At 41.7% G+C, this 15,146-nt stretch overlaps 1 protein-coding gene across 3 annotated transcripts; it reads left to right on the top strand.

The window, feature by feature from the left end:
* Window positions 1-41: 41 nt before the first annotated feature.
* On the top strand, window positions 42-14,928 carry PIGX (phosphatidylinositol glycan anchor biosynthesis class X). Of its 3 annotated transcripts, none has more exons than XM_077826293.1 (7): window positions 42-154; window positions 3,192-3,294; window positions 4,700-4,784; window positions 5,327-5,468; window positions 6,762-6,975; window positions 8,372-8,472; window positions 14,640-14,928. In XM_077826293.1, exons 2-7 carry the CDS (start codon window positions 3,204-3,206, stop codon window positions 14,796-14,798), a joined length of 792 nt encoding a protein of 263 aa, XP_077682419.1. In that variant the 5' UTR covers window positions 42-154; window positions 3,192-3,203; the 3' UTR covers window positions 14,799-14,928. The 3 variants fall into 3 exon arrangements, with proteins under 3 accessions (XP_077682419.1, XP_077682422.1, XP_077682421.1); XM_077826296.1 differs by having other exon boundaries at window positions 4,721-4,784; window positions 14,640-14,925; XM_077826295.1 differs by lacking the exon at window positions 42-154 and adding an exon at window positions 1,873-1,890 and having other exon boundaries at window positions 14,640-14,926.
* The last annotated feature ends 218 nt before the right edge of the window (window positions 14,929-15,146 follow it).

Here is a 15,146-nt window from a genome sequence, read left to right as displayed (position 1 = left end):
ACACGTTGCCTGAACCACAGAAAATGAAACCGCGGCTCGCGGTCGGTTGTTGGTGGCGGGCTCAGAGCCAGTCCCTTCGAACTCAGGCAGGCGCGGCAGTCGCCTCTGCGGGGGCCTGGCCCTGTGCTGGAGAGAGTGCGAGGCAGGCGCGGCGGTAAGCGTAGGGTGGGGGCTGGCTGTCGGTGTCCCCCCTCCTCCGCCGCTGTGGCCCGTCCGGGCAGGGCCCAGGCCCCAGCGCCCGCAATCCGTGTGGCGGTCCGGCTGCGTGCGGAGCGCAGACTCGTGCGGACGGTGGCGGCGCCTTGCCCGTGTGTCTGCGGGCCCTGTCCCCCCGTCACTTCTCAGAGCCTGACCTCGGCGGGGCGCCCAGCCCCCTGCCCCGAGTTGCGAGCGTAACTGCAGAGCCCCTTCTGTGCTGGCATGGGGGGGTGGCCGCAGCGCTGACGGGGCCCGGAGGGACATGCTCAGGAGCCCCCCAAGGCGTCTGTGTACATAAAGTGCATTGGGCGGGAGCGGGGCCTCAGCCGGCATGAAGTACCAGGTCCCCAAATTTATCTCCACAGGCCTGGCGGCCGGGCCAAAACGAATGGGCCTGGCCCCCAGGAGTGAAAATCAAATTGAAAACTTAACGGCACAGGGCCTGCTCCGGCCCCAGTGGAAGGGGCGGGGCTGGGGGTCAGCGTCTCCCTAGGCCGCGCCGCCGCGGGATCCACGGGCGATTTAAAGGGCCCAGGGCTTCGGCCGGTGCTGTCGCTACCACAGCAGCGGTCAGAGCCCAGGGCCCTTTTAAATCACTGGCCCCGGGGCAGCTGCTTCTCCTCCCCTCACCCCCCCCCCCCCGTTGACAGCCAGGGGGTGCAAAAGGGGCAGGGACGATAAAATGTTGCTGCTGCAGTGCCTTAAGTAGGGTCTGTGCCGTGGCAGCGCTTAAGGACCCTGCAGTATTTTAACGTCGCTGCCCCTTTCGCACGCCCCCATCGGCGGCCCTGCTGCTAGGGACCCGCCAGGGCCACTGATGGGGAGCGCAAATCGGCGGCGATGTTAAAGCGCTGACGCAGCAACACTTTAAAGCAAGGCAGTAGGGGCCGGTACCTGCGGCTACTATTTACCAGTACGCCGTACTAGCCTGTACTACCTTACTTTCACCCCTGCCGGCCTCTTTATGATTCCTTGGTCCCCACATGTTGGCAGTCCTTCTGGCAGAAGAGTTCCCAGAAGTTACCTACTACAGGACAGGCCTAACAAAGAAAATAACAGAACGCCACTAGCCGTCACCTTCAGCCCCCAACTAAAACCCCTCCAACGCATTATTAAGGATCTACAACCTATCCTAAAGGATGACCCAACACTCTCACAAATCTTGGGAGACAGGCCAATCCTTGCCTACAGACAGCCCCGCAACCTGAGGCAAATACTCACCAACAACCACATACCACACAACAGAACCACTAACCCAGGAACTTATCCTTGCAACAAAGCCCGTTGCCAATTGTGCCCACATATCTATTCAGGGGACACCATCACAGGGCCTAATAACATCAGCCACACTATCAGAGGCTCGTTCACCTGCACATCCACCAATGTGATATATGCCATCATGTGCCAGCAATGCCCCTCTGCCATGTACATTGGTCAAACTGGACAGTCTCTACGTAAAAGAATAAATGGACACAAATCAGATGTCAAGAATTATAACATTCATAAACCAGTCGGAGAACACTTCAATCTCTCTGGTCACGCAATCACAGACATGAAGGTCGCTATCTTAAAACAAAAAAACTTCAAATCCAGACTCCAGCGAGAAACGGCTGAATTGGAATTCATTTGCAAATTGGATACTATTAATTTAGGCTTAAATAGAGACTGGGAGTGGCTAAGTCATTATGCAAGGTAGCCTATTTCCTCTTGTTTTTTCCTACCCCTCCCCCCCGATGTTCTGGTTTAACTTGGATTTAAACTTGGAGAGTGGTCAGTTTGGATGAGCTATTACCAGCAGGAGAGTGAGTTTGTGTGTGTATGGGGGTGGGTTTTTGGAGGGGGGTGAGGGAGTGAGAGAACCTGGATTTGTGCAGGAAATGGCCCAACTTGATTATCATGCACATTGTGTAAAGAGTTGTCACTTTGGATGGGCTATCACCAGCAGGAGAGTGAATTTGTGTGGGGGGGTGGAGGGTGAGAAAACCTGGATTTGTGCTGCAAATGGCCTAACCTGATGATCACTTTAGATAAGCTATTACCAGCAGGACAGTGGGGTGGGAGGAGGTATTGTTTCATATTCTCTGTGTATATATAAAGTCTGCTGCAGTTTCCACGGTATGCATCCGATGAAGTGAGCTGTAGCTCACGAAAGCTCATGCTCAAATAAATTGATTAGTCTCTAAGGTGCCAGAAGTACTCCTTTTCTTTTTGCGAATACAGACTAACACGGCTGTTACTCTGAAACCTGTCGCTGAAGACACCGGACCTTGGGTTAGCTCAAATTAAAGGCTGTAGCAGAGCTTGGAGTTGAACTCAAGTTATTAACTCATGTTAAAAGATGAGTTGACATGTCTTTGCTGCAATTTTAATCAAATCAACTAGTCCGGGTGAGCTGTGTTAAGAGCACACACTTTTTTGTGTGTGTGGTGTACACATGTTTTCTGTCTCTACTGTTATCCATGTGTCTTAGCTTGTGTATCAGTGAACTTGACAGTGACACAGCTACACTGCAGCTGGAAGGGGTAATTCCCAGGTTGGGTAGACGCACATGTGCTAGTTCTGGTTGAGCTAGTACACTAGAAATAGTAGTATGCATAGTGTAATGGGTGACGGGTTTGGCTAGCCACGCGAGTACAGTCCGAAATGCTAAAAACATACTTTAGATGGGTAGCCTGACCCACCACTATGGCCACATTGCTATTTTTAGAGTAGCAATCAGAGCTAGCAGGCATATGTCTACCAGAGCCCCAAATCCCTGCCAGCAGCAGTGTAGATATGCCCAGACACAAGTCTTGATGCTAACACAGATACCAAGACATTGATTCAAGCCCACATGGACAGATAAGGACAAGGACACTGATAGGCTTTGTGACATGGGAAGTGTCATTGGTGTGCATAATTACTATGATACACAGAGTTTCTGAAGGTCTGATTTGAATTGAAAATCTGTTGATGAAATATCCCATGTTCATAGGAACTGTGATTTTTTGCAGTTGCATTTGGAAATGCAGTGGCAGTGGATGGAGAAAGTGTTTCTTTGGAAAAGTATTCTCACCTTTAGAGTATCCTTGCTTGTTTGCACAGCAGAAAATTTGTGTAAGTTAAACAAATTAAAATATTTAAGCTTTCACTGAGCAAGCTGCCAAATAAACTTTCTAAGCAACTGATAATTGAAACTGTTAAGAGATAATTTGTGAATTCCTCGCATACTATGAAATGAGAAGGGATGTGAAGTAAGAAGTGTGGGAGAGGTTATTAAACTTTCCATTGTAGAATATCCATAAATCCTGAGATTAGTTTCAAATAATACTGTGCTAATGAAACATTTTATTTCAGGGAAGAATGAACGCATGTGGGACCAAAATAATTGTTGGTGTAAGCAGGTGCAATTTCATTATAGTTATTGGAGTTACTCTTTCTTATATTAGCAGTGAATTGGATCTATAGTTTGATAAACAATGCAGAAATACAAAGATGCTTGTGGTTTTACTACGTAATCATAGAATGCTGTTTATGTATTGGGCAGTATTGAAAGAAAAGGTAAAATTTTTAAGATTATAGCTTTTGAAGGTATCACCTATGATAGGAGAAGACACAAAACAAACCCACTGTATTTGCAGTTTTTTTTATTTTACATTGGAATAAAGCCTCCAAAATGTTAAATCATCTGAAATAGAAGCAATAATTTTCAGTTTTGTAAATATTCATTTTTTTTCTGATGTTCTGAACATTTCCCACCCTTCTCACTGAAAAGTTTTGTAGGTTTTATTAAACAACATCAGTTATAATAAATTTTTGTTAAGAATGTTTGAAATGTTAGTATAACCAAAAGCAATGTGTGGTTCCTATGCATGGTTCCTTGAATCTTTTTCTACGCTCGCTACTGCAAATGATTACAGAAATCAAAAGACAAGAGTAAGTCAATTGAACTTTTCTGAGGTCCAGAAAAGTTATATTATCTTGTGCAGCGAGCAAATGTATTTTGCTCAGTTAAAAACTGACTCAGTGTGGGACCAGGTATCAAATGTCATTAGATTATTAGAATTAACTAGATTTATGTACACAGAAGTATTGTAATTGGTCAAGTGTTTTTGTCATTTTTGATTGCTTACAGCGTATTCAGCTGTCCTTACCACAACTGCTTAGTCTAGGCAGGAAACATGTGAAGGCCCTTGGTGGTGACATTAAGTAACACAATCTGTGTTTAGTTAGGACCCAGTCCTGCAAACACTTATAGACATGCTTAACTTTAAGCACATATTTGTTTGTAGGTCTGGGTTTTACGTCTGAGAGCAGGAGAGCCAAAGAGAATGGCAGGGTTCTGGCTGTGTCCAGTGACTTAAAACTGACCGCAAACTGAGGCCTGTCTCGTCTTTACCATCACTGATTTTACAGTCGCTTCTTCCAGACAGGTAGTAAATTCAGAATTTGCTGTAGCTAGTTAAAGTAGCTCATCATTGTTAGTCCTAACAATGAGGCAATACTATAAACACTGTAAAAGTTTATTTTGTGGTGTTTTCAGCTGCACAGGCCACTTGTCCTGATATCACCGTGACTCAACAGCTTCTGAAAGAGGGATTTCATAGGTGAGTTGATGACAGCCATGTACTTGAGCAATGCATCAGTTGCTAGTTACTCAGGGCCCCTGTTCTGCAAACATGCGTGTACTTAACTGTATGCATGTGAGTAGCTCCATTGAACTAATGCATAATTGAACAAATGCACTGCACTGTATTCAGTGGGATTACTTATGAGTAAGGGTAAGCATATATGTAGGTGTTGGCAGGATCAGTGCTTAAATATTTAGTGGCCACCTATTAGTTATATCACGGCAAGAACATGAAGCCAACACGAAAATGTATTTCTGAGTATTTTCAGTAATACTGGTGCATGAATGGGGAATTAACAAAAAAGAGAGATGTTGGTTTTCACAGATATGGAAATACAATAAAATATTGTTTCCTAAAAGGAAAAGGTCAGATTCTAGATAGATAAATGTTGTTTTCTATATTCTCAGAGCATCCTACAAATAGCAGAGAGCCACATCTAATATTTGAGATGATGTGTTTAAATTTTTGTGCAGTTATTTGAAATTTATGCTAACTTTTTTTTTTTTTTTTTTTTTAAGAGACCTGCTAACAAAGGTAGAACTTGGTGCAGGGGATGAAGCCATAGGAAGCTGCACTGTGGCAATTAAAGAACACCTACCAACAGGACTTTATGTGGATCCCTATGAGTTAGCATCATTGCAACAGCACAACCTAACAGAGGTACGATGTCCAAGTGGTCATGTTGAATTGTTTGGAAGTGGTTCAAACAATAAAAAACATATCATGATTTGAATATTTGTGAGTAAATATCCAGTGTCTATAATTTGAAACTCCATTAGCATGAAGATGAACTTTCATCAGCCATTCCGATTTGACCCTTCCCTCTTGTGTCAGAGCTTTCTACTATGTAGGGGCACAGTCATGGATGGAAACTACAATGAAGGGAAAACAGCTTGCATTAGATTGAAGTAACTGTCCAGGAGTTGTTAGGGAAGATGATCCTGAGGCTCTGAGGAACTCCCCCAGAAGATGTGGTTATAGTGCAGTTGGAAGACATGTAGGGTACTTCTATAGGATTCTCTTATTAGTTATATAGGTAGTCTGTTTTTCAGAATATTGGGTGTGAATATATTGGCTCTCATGAGCAATATAGACTTGTACAGAGTGCAGGGGAGGATGGTGGTATTATGGTTTATGGTGACACCAGTGACCTGGGGAACTGTAGGAAAGAGGCCCTGGAAGCTAAATTTATCCATATAGTTTAGAAAAAGTTTATGGGACTCTACTAAAGCATTTCTTCAAAATGCTCCAGGTTCTTCACACAAGGCCTACTGAGAAACAAGAAGTATCAGGAAATGCATGCAAAGTAGTTGTAGGAGCACTTTGGGATACTTGGGAATGAAAATCACTTTCTGAGGAAGGATGGCATTGTGTTTAAGGTGCTATACTGAGACTTGGGAGACTTTGTTCAGGTTCCTGACTCTGCCACAAACAGTCTGTGTGATCTCAGACAAGTTCCTTAATCTATGTGCCTCAGTTCTTCCTCTGTAAAGTGGAGATGATGATCTCTTTATTCCATCCTTTGTCTATCTTGTCTATTTAGGTTGTAAGACCTGTCTCTTACTATGTGTAGATATGGTGCCGAACACAATGGGACCCCAAACTCCATTGGAATTTTTAGGCAGTACTGTAATACAGATTTAAAATATTGGCCCAAGTGTAGTCCTCAGGTAACTACCGTAACGTCACTGAAGTTAGCAGCATAACTGTGATGGGCACTATATGAATAGGACAGACACAGAATGAACATGGCTCATTTTATTTTAGTCATCCTGAGGAAAAAGATCTCTAGTCTGGGAATTAAATTGTTGTCTCCCTTATGACATTGTAGTAGGGTACCTTGACGGGTTGACTGTTTTAGTCATTTTAATCCTGTATTCCCTATATAACAATATCAGTGTGTTTTTCATGACATTCATTCTTCTGTATTGACTGTGTCTGTGTTTTCCACAGGCTCTGATGTTTCCAGATACTGTTGATGTGGAATCTCCTGAGTACTTAGCCACAGACCTTGCCATTGTTGTTTACATGAAACCTGACCCTCAGTGTGCTCGGTGTTTTAAAGCCATGTTGCCTGTGCACTGCCGGTATCACCGGCCAACAGAGGATGATGGGGAAGCACTTTCTCTTCTGAAGAGTCCAGAAATATTGATTCATTGCCATAAAAGTGAGAAATACACATAACTCCTACTTTGTTGTATGAAATAGGGAGGGATTAGAGAAATAACTATTACCATACAGAGCGTGAAATCCAGACTTTGGGGAAAATCACTGGTGGAGAGAGGTATGTGGATAGTCATTTAAAAACTGGGAAAATAGTGACTGCAAATGAAGGGCAAATTATTTTTTTACATCTATTTGGATCAATGCTACTTTATCCTGACAAAGGGCTAATTTAGTTGTTAATAAACTTCTTGGAAATCCCAGTTATACCCATTTTATCCTCTAAAGTAACCCCCTCCCCTCCCCCAACCCCAGGGGAAGGAGGATTGTATCCCCTAATATGGGTCTTTAAGATGGGAGTGTTGACAGTTGGCCTGCTCCTTAGAATCCCTGTAGAATCTGGACTGATGAAGGTTTGTATGGCCCACCTGTTTCCACAGCATTCTACCTTGCAATTGTTGCAGTTCATGGCTTAGCCTATACAAAGGAAAGCTGAACTGTATCAATCAAAAGTATTCCGGTGCTTTCCAGCCCTCACAGTGTTCAAGTAGGAAAATCTTTGTAGGGACTCTTGACTTTCTGACAGATGGAATGATAGGGGCCTGCGACTATTTAAAAAAAAAATCCAATATCTCATAATAATCATTTAAAATCTTATAAACAATCAAGTCCCCACTCCTACTACAAATGTGTTTCTTTTCAAGAGACAGACTCTCCCTAGCTCACCGCCAAACCAGATATGTGAATACGTTTCTCACCTTTATGTCTTTACTCAGGCATTATTTGATGGATTATTTTCACTCTTACATCTTTGGGACTGTAGGGGGGTTCTATATACTTTGATGATGGGATCTCAAGACTCTTTGCCTTCCCTTGTCTCCCTGCCACCTATAGTAAACTTTAATGGTAGGGATCCACATTTCCTAGTAATAGACTAAATTTAAAAAATAGCATTGCAGAGATACAACAGGAGTCCATAAAGAGAAATGTTAAAATAGGTTATTATGGGGTATGGTGGAGGCAGGAACCATAGCAGCAGGGCTGGAAATTGGAGACAGCTCATAGACCAATGGTGAAATCCTGGTGCCATTTGAATCGTATTTCATCCCCATTTGCTATTCAGTGGGGCTAGGATTTCACCACTGGTGTAGACTTTCTTATATATCCAAAAATTTGTTGAGTTTAAGGATTTATGAAAGGGACTGACGGCACTAGTTTGAATCTGCAGGTTTCCCAGCGAAGTTCTGCCAGTGTTGATGTTCTTTCGCCCCTTAGCTTTTAGTGAGTAGAGACTGCTAAACTGCATGACAGACAGATATCCCTTTTGAAATGATTTTGCATTCCATATATTGCTTCATCCTGGTCTGATTCTTGGTGTAACATACTTCTGCTTTTCCTAGGTTTCCCATCAGTTGAATGTTGGAAGTATTCTGAAGTGGAAGCTCCATGTTCAGTGAGAAACCGGCATATCTGTCATTGGAACAATGTGAAGTACAAACCTGTAAGTTCCTACTTCAGACCAGAAGGGGCCTCTTAGATCATTTAATCTAGTCGCTTGCTATTGCAGACAGCCCTGTCATATAATCCCATTCATAAACTTGTAAGAACATAGGAACAGCCATACTGGGTTAGACCAATGGTCCAACTAGCCCAGTATCCTGCCTTCTGACAGTGGTCCATGCCAAGTGTCCCAGAGGCAATGAACAGAACAGGTAATCATCGAGTGATTCATCCCCTGTCGCCCATGCCCAGCTTCTGGCAAACAGAGGCTAGGGACACCATCCCTTCCCATCCTGGCTAATAGCTATTTATGAACCTATCCTCCATGAATTTATTTAGTTCTTGAATCCTGTTATAGTCTTGGCCTTCACAACATCCTCTGGCAAGGATTTCCACAGGTTGACTCTGCATTGTGTGAAGAAATACTTCTTTTTGTTTGTTTTAAACCTGTTGCCTATTAATTTCATTGGGTGAATCCTAGTTCTTGTGTTATGAGGAGTAAATAACACTTCCTTATTTACTTTCTCCACACCAGTCATGATTTTATAGACCCTATCATATCACCCCTTAGTCATCTCTTTTCCAAGCTGAAAAGTCCCAGTCTTTTTAATCTCTCCTCATATGGAAGCTGTTCCATACCCCTAATCATATTTATTGCCCTTTTCTGAACCTTTTCCAATATACCTTTTTTGAGATGAGGTGACCATATCTGCACGCAGTATTCAAGATGTGACATATCATGGATCTGTATAGAGGCAATATGACACTTTCTGTCCTCCTATATATCTCCCTCCCAATGATTCCCAACATTCTGCTAGCTTCCTTGACTGCCCTTGCACATTGAGTGGATGTTTTCAGAGAACTATCCACAAGGACTCCAAGATCTCTTTCTTGAGTGTTAACAGTTAATTTAGACCCCATCATTTTATATGTATAGTTTGGATCATGCTTTCCAATGTGTATTACTCTGCATTTATCAACATTGAATTTCATCTGCCACCTTGCCGTCCAGTCACTCAGTTCTATGAGATCCCTCTGCAGCTCTTGAGTAGTTTTGCATCATCTGCAAAATTTGCCACCGCACTTTTTACCACTTTTTCTAGATCATTTATGGTCCCAGTACAGACCCCAGGGGACACCACTATTTACCTCCCTCCATTCTGAAAACTGACCATTTATTCCTACCCTTTGTTTCCTATCTTTTAACTAGTTACCAATACATGAGAGAACCTTCCTTCCCATCCCTTGATAGCCCACCTTGCCCAAGAGCCTTTGGTGAGGGACCTTGTCAAAGGCTTTCTGAAAATCTAAATACACTATATCCACTGGATCCCCCTTGTCCACATGCTTGCCAACCCCCTCAAAGAATTTTAGTAGATTGGTGTGGCATGATTTCCCTTTACAAAAACCATGTTGACTCTTCCCCAACAAATTATGATCATCCATTGTGTCTGACAAATCTGTTCTTTACTATAGTTTCAACCAGTTTGCCCGGTATTGAAGTCAGGCTTACTGGTCTGTAATTGCTGAGATCACCTCTGGAGCCCTTTTTAAAGATTGGTGTCACATTACCTATCCTCCAGTCATTTGGTACAGAAGCTGATTTAAATGATAGGTTACAAACCACAGTTAATAGTTCTGCAATTTCACATTTGAGTTCCTTCAGAACTCTTTGATGAATACCATCCGGTCCTGGGGACTTATTACTGTTTAATTTATCAGTTTGTTCCAAAACCTCCTCTAATGTTACCTCAATCTGGGACAGTTCTTCAGATTTGACACCTAAAAAGAATGGCTCAGGTTTGGAAATCTCCCTCACATCATCAGCCGTGAAGACCAATGCAAAGATTTCATTTAGTTTCTCCGCAATAGCCTTATTGTCCTTGAGCTCTCCATTAGCATCTCTATCGTCAAGTGGCCCCACTGGTTGTTTTGCAGGCTTCCTGCTTCTGATGTACTTTAAAAAAAAATTTGCTTTTACTTTTTGAGTCTTTGGCTAGCTGTCCTTCAGATTCTTTTTTGGCCTTCCTAATTATATTTTTTGGCCTTCCTAATTATATTTTTCCTAATTTTATATTTGCCAGAGTTTATGCTCCTTTTTTTTTCCTCACTAGAATTTAACTTCCGCTTTTTAAAGGATGCCTTTTTGCCTCTTTCTCCTTCTTTTACTTTGTGGTTTAGCCACGGTGGCACTTTTTTGATTCTCTATGTTTTTTTAATTTGGGGTATGCATTTAAGTTGAGCCTCTATTATGTTGTCAAGCTTCATTTTAAAACTAGGTAGGTTGTTTGCATCCACCACTCCTATTGGGAGGCTGTTCCAGAACCTCATGCCTCTGATGGTTAGAAACCTTCTAATTTCCAGCCTAAACTTGTTCCCATCCAGTTTGTCCCCATTTGTTCTTTTGCCAATGTTGTCCTTTTTCTTGAATAGCTCTTCTCCCTCCCTGGTGTTTACCCAACTCTTGTATTCATAGAGAGCAGTCATATTCCCTCTCAACCTTTGTTCTGCTAATCTAAACAAGCCAAGCTTTTTTAGTCTCCTCTTGTAAGATAGACTCTACATTCCCTAATCATTTCTGCACCTGTTTGAGTTTGAATCCATGTTTCTTGAACATGGGTGACCAGAACAGTCCACAGTATTCCCAGTGAGGTCTGACTAGTGCCTTGCACAATGGCATTAATACTTCCCAATGTCTACTTGAAATATCTTGCCTGATACATCCTAGGATTGCATTTACCTTTTTTTAATGGCCACATTGCATTGGTGCTCATAGTCACCCTGCGATCAGCTTATGCACCTAGGTCTTTCTCCTCCTCTGTGTTTTCAACTGATGAGCCCCCAGCTTAAATGAGACATAGTTATTTGATTATTCTTTAATTTTATCTGCCCATAACTACTCCTAACAATGTCTAGCATATTTGGTGCTGGGGTCAGTGGGGAGTGGGAAAAATGGTGGAACTCTGTTATACCAATAAAATAAAAACCAGCAGGATCTTATTAAAGAGGAAAAGGCAAAATACCACATTTATTGTGAAAACAGAAAGAATCATAGTAAAAAGTTAGTTATAGCTATAACATTCCATTCAATCTCATATTTATTCACACATTCAATCATACAAACACACACACAGGTTCTGCAAGGTTGTTATCATAGTTACCAGCCTTAGAGTTGCTCATGCCAAGCCACTGGCCAGGTGGCCTGGACATGAGGAGGGAGCAGGGCCTTGTCAGATGCTCATCTGATGCTCCTGGAAGTTGGTTTGCAGAATCAGACGCCAAAATTCTCACTTTCTAGAGTCCATTTTTGTAGGAATTTCTTCCTATGCCAGTCTATGGGAATTGCTTCATCATGCTGTTGCTGAATCAATCAGCCGATAGCACATTCCTGACGGCTCCGTGCTCCTAGATGTTATCTTGTTCTTTGGTTCTCCCATTCTTGAGGCTGTTGGGTGGATTCCAGTCTGCCCTCTGGGGGTCCTCTGGTTATTTCCACTTGACGCCTTCTTCAACCGGTGGACACTGGATTCTTAGGCTGGCACCTCCCTGATCATTCAGTTATTATCCACACCAAGCATCCATCCACATACATCCTCTATCTCTATTTTAATCACAATTGTTAATACAACAAAAGGGTGGGGAGTCTCTGGGTGCTGTTTCTGTTGTTACAGAGTATTGCTTTGAGTCTCTCTCTGTGTGAATTGCTTTGAGAACAGACTCTGTCTTAGAATGTACTAACGCAATTAGCAGCTTGCAAGTTTCACACATAGAGGGAGAGAAACAGTACCAAAAACCAAGAGACCTCTTAATTAGTAATACCCTGGAATTTAAACTGTGGGGAATCCAACTCATTTGTGATTTTAATACAGAACTTCTTTAATATGATCCAACAACTCAACTCATGCACTACTTCTATTAAAGGATTTTTCTTGCATATCCCCTTACGAGAACTGACTGGTCTATAATTCCCTGGGTTGTCCTTATTCCCCTTTTTTATACACAGGTACTGTATTTGTCCTTTTCCAGTCCTCTGGGATCTCTCCTGTGTTCCATGAGTTCTCAAAGATAATCGCTAATGGCTCAGAGATGTCTTCAGCCAGTTCCCTGAGTATTCTAGAATGTATTTCATCAGGCCCTGCTGACTTGAAGACATCTATATTGTTGATTTTTAATTTGTTGTTTTCCTATATGAGCCTCAGATGCTACCCCATTTGCACTGATGTTCATTATGTTCGTTGTCTAATAACTGCTAACTTTTTTTGATGAAAACTGAAACAAAAACGTCATTTGACACTTCTGCCATTGCTGCATTTTCTGTTATTGTCTTTCCCTCCTCATTGAGTAACGGGCTTACCTTGTCCTTGGTCTTTCTCTTGCTTCTAAAGTATTTGTAAAATGTTTTCTTGTTACCCTTTATGTCCATAGCTAGTTGAATCTCATTTTGTGCCTTGACCTTTCTAATTTTGTTCCTAAATGTGTTGTTTTTTAATACTCATCCTTCATAATTTTACCTAGTTTCCACTTTTGCTCCCTCTGTACATTCTGTGCTGTCCGTTTCCTTGATGACTGTTGCTGTCTCTGGACCTTTCCCCCTCCTGTAGTGGTTTACCTGGAGCCCTGAGGTATAACTGATGTTATGCATTGGTCTTCATAACTAGGCTGGGCAGAATTCTATTTTTTTATATATATAATTTTGATGGATAATATAGATGTTTATTTTTAAACATTTTCTCAGTTTTTACCAATTTAAATTTTCACAGTTGTGGAAAATTGAGGGTCAGACAGTAATTATTTAATTATAGGAGATGCTGAGATCCAAAAAGTTAAAGCTCTATAACCACTGAAATACAAATTGTCAACATCACATGTCAGAATATACAAAGTAAATATCCTTATTCTAATAAGTTCTCAAGCATCATTTTTCTTACTTTACTTCTCTGTAAATTTTTATTACCATTGATGGAAATATTTTTTCATCTGGTGTGTGTACAGTGAAATAGCCGCTTACTGACATTTAACAATAAAAATCTAATCCTTCCAAGCCTATGCATAAGGATTTTACTCCTGGTTTGAAGAACAAAAGGAGGAAGGTGAATGTGAATGTTCTTGGGTTTATACATTTTGTGTTGGATGATTATTTTTAGAGAAAAGTTTAAAGAACGATAAAGGGAAAGGCCTTTCATGCCAATCTGGATGCAAACCTATGGCTTATGTCTCTGATGAAGTTTTTTTTTTTTTATTTCATTTACACTGGTTCTGGATTCAAGTCCTTGATACAGTCAGCACTTGATTTGAAACTCAACAGTGCTGCAGTAGTGCAGAGATTCTGAAATAAGAGTGACCTGGCACTGTAATTTGAGCAACTCTGCATCTCGGAAATCTTTGGAGGCCACAGAACATTAAAGGTGACCTGCAAAGGATTTAAAGAAGGTGGTGTTTGTGTCCTTTTTTGCTTCTTTATATATAAAGACGGCATGGAAGCTTTTGGTCAGTTTTTCTTTTGTTTTGTTTTTTAAAAAAGTCTTTTTGCTTTTTTCCACACGGAAATATCGGGAATATCGTGTTTGGTCACCTGCTTTTACTGGAGGACTTCTTGTTTACTGTTCTTGACAAAAATCTTCAGGACTTCATTAATAATAAGGAGCATAAAAGGATGCAAGCCCTTTTTTTGTCTTTGCAGGTCATAGTTACATGAGAGTTATTTATCCAGGTATTCATTCCATAAGCTTATTTCTCCAGTCCTATAGTGTGCGGGAGTTGCATAATGTCCCTAATGTCAAGGTTAATATAAGAGCAAAGCTGTAGAGAAAATAAATGAACAGTACAGTGCCTCTGGTACTGTGTACCAGATAAATGCCCCAGAAGTTCAAGAAGAAGCCAGTTCTCAAGATGGGCAGACAGACTAAATGGAAATGTCTCTCCCCCCCCCCCTTTGACTTTTGAACTCCAATACTGTATGAAAGGATAAATCTTGTAAATGAATGGAGAGCGCCTGAGCAACTAGAGTGGTTAAATGATGTTGAAGGCTGTTTACTAACATTAAATAGACTGTGCTGTGAAGCTTGCTTAATTACCATATATAAACGAGAAACAAAAGCTATTGAAAATGGAATAATAGCTCAAGAATATGTTTTTACTCGGGTTTAACATCCAACTCTCTCTTCATAGGTAAATAAGGAAGTGATACTGCAGGTTCCAGTGGGACTCAAACAACATGGTGCCTTAGTATGTGCAGTGACTTTTCTTACCACCGTCCTGTGCTCCAGTCTGGTTCTTGCAGCTGTATACAAATATGGACACTTCTCCTTGGTGCACTGCTCAGAATGAAACTGAGCAAGACTTTATAGCTGGAGTCAGTACGAAACAATAATGAGTACCATGCATTAAATTTAACTGAATGCAAACTTAGTCTGTTCCATTTAGGGTTCCATAAATGGAATGCAGTTTATTATCTATAACCTGTGTCAAGGTTCCTCCCCCACTCTGAACTCTAGGGTACAGATGTGGGGACCTGCATGAAAAACCTCCTAAGCTTATCTTTACCAGCTTAGGTCAAAACTTCCCCAAGGTACAAAGTATTCCACCCGTGGTCCTTGGAATGGCCGCTACCACCACCAAACTAATACTGGTTACTGGGGAAGAGCTGTTTGGACGCATCTTTCCCCCCAAAATACT

This window comes from Eretmochelys imbricata, chromosome 9 (genome assembly GCF_965152235.1).
Source record: "Eretmochelys imbricata isolate rEreImb1 chromosome 9, rEreImb1.hap1, whole genome shotgun sequence".
Taxonomy (NCBI): domain Eukaryota; kingdom Metazoa; phylum Chordata; order Testudines; family Cheloniidae; genus Eretmochelys; species Eretmochelys imbricata.
The sequence above is the reverse complement of the archived record's forward strand: the minus strand, read 5'-3'. Positions and strand labels throughout refer to the sequence as shown.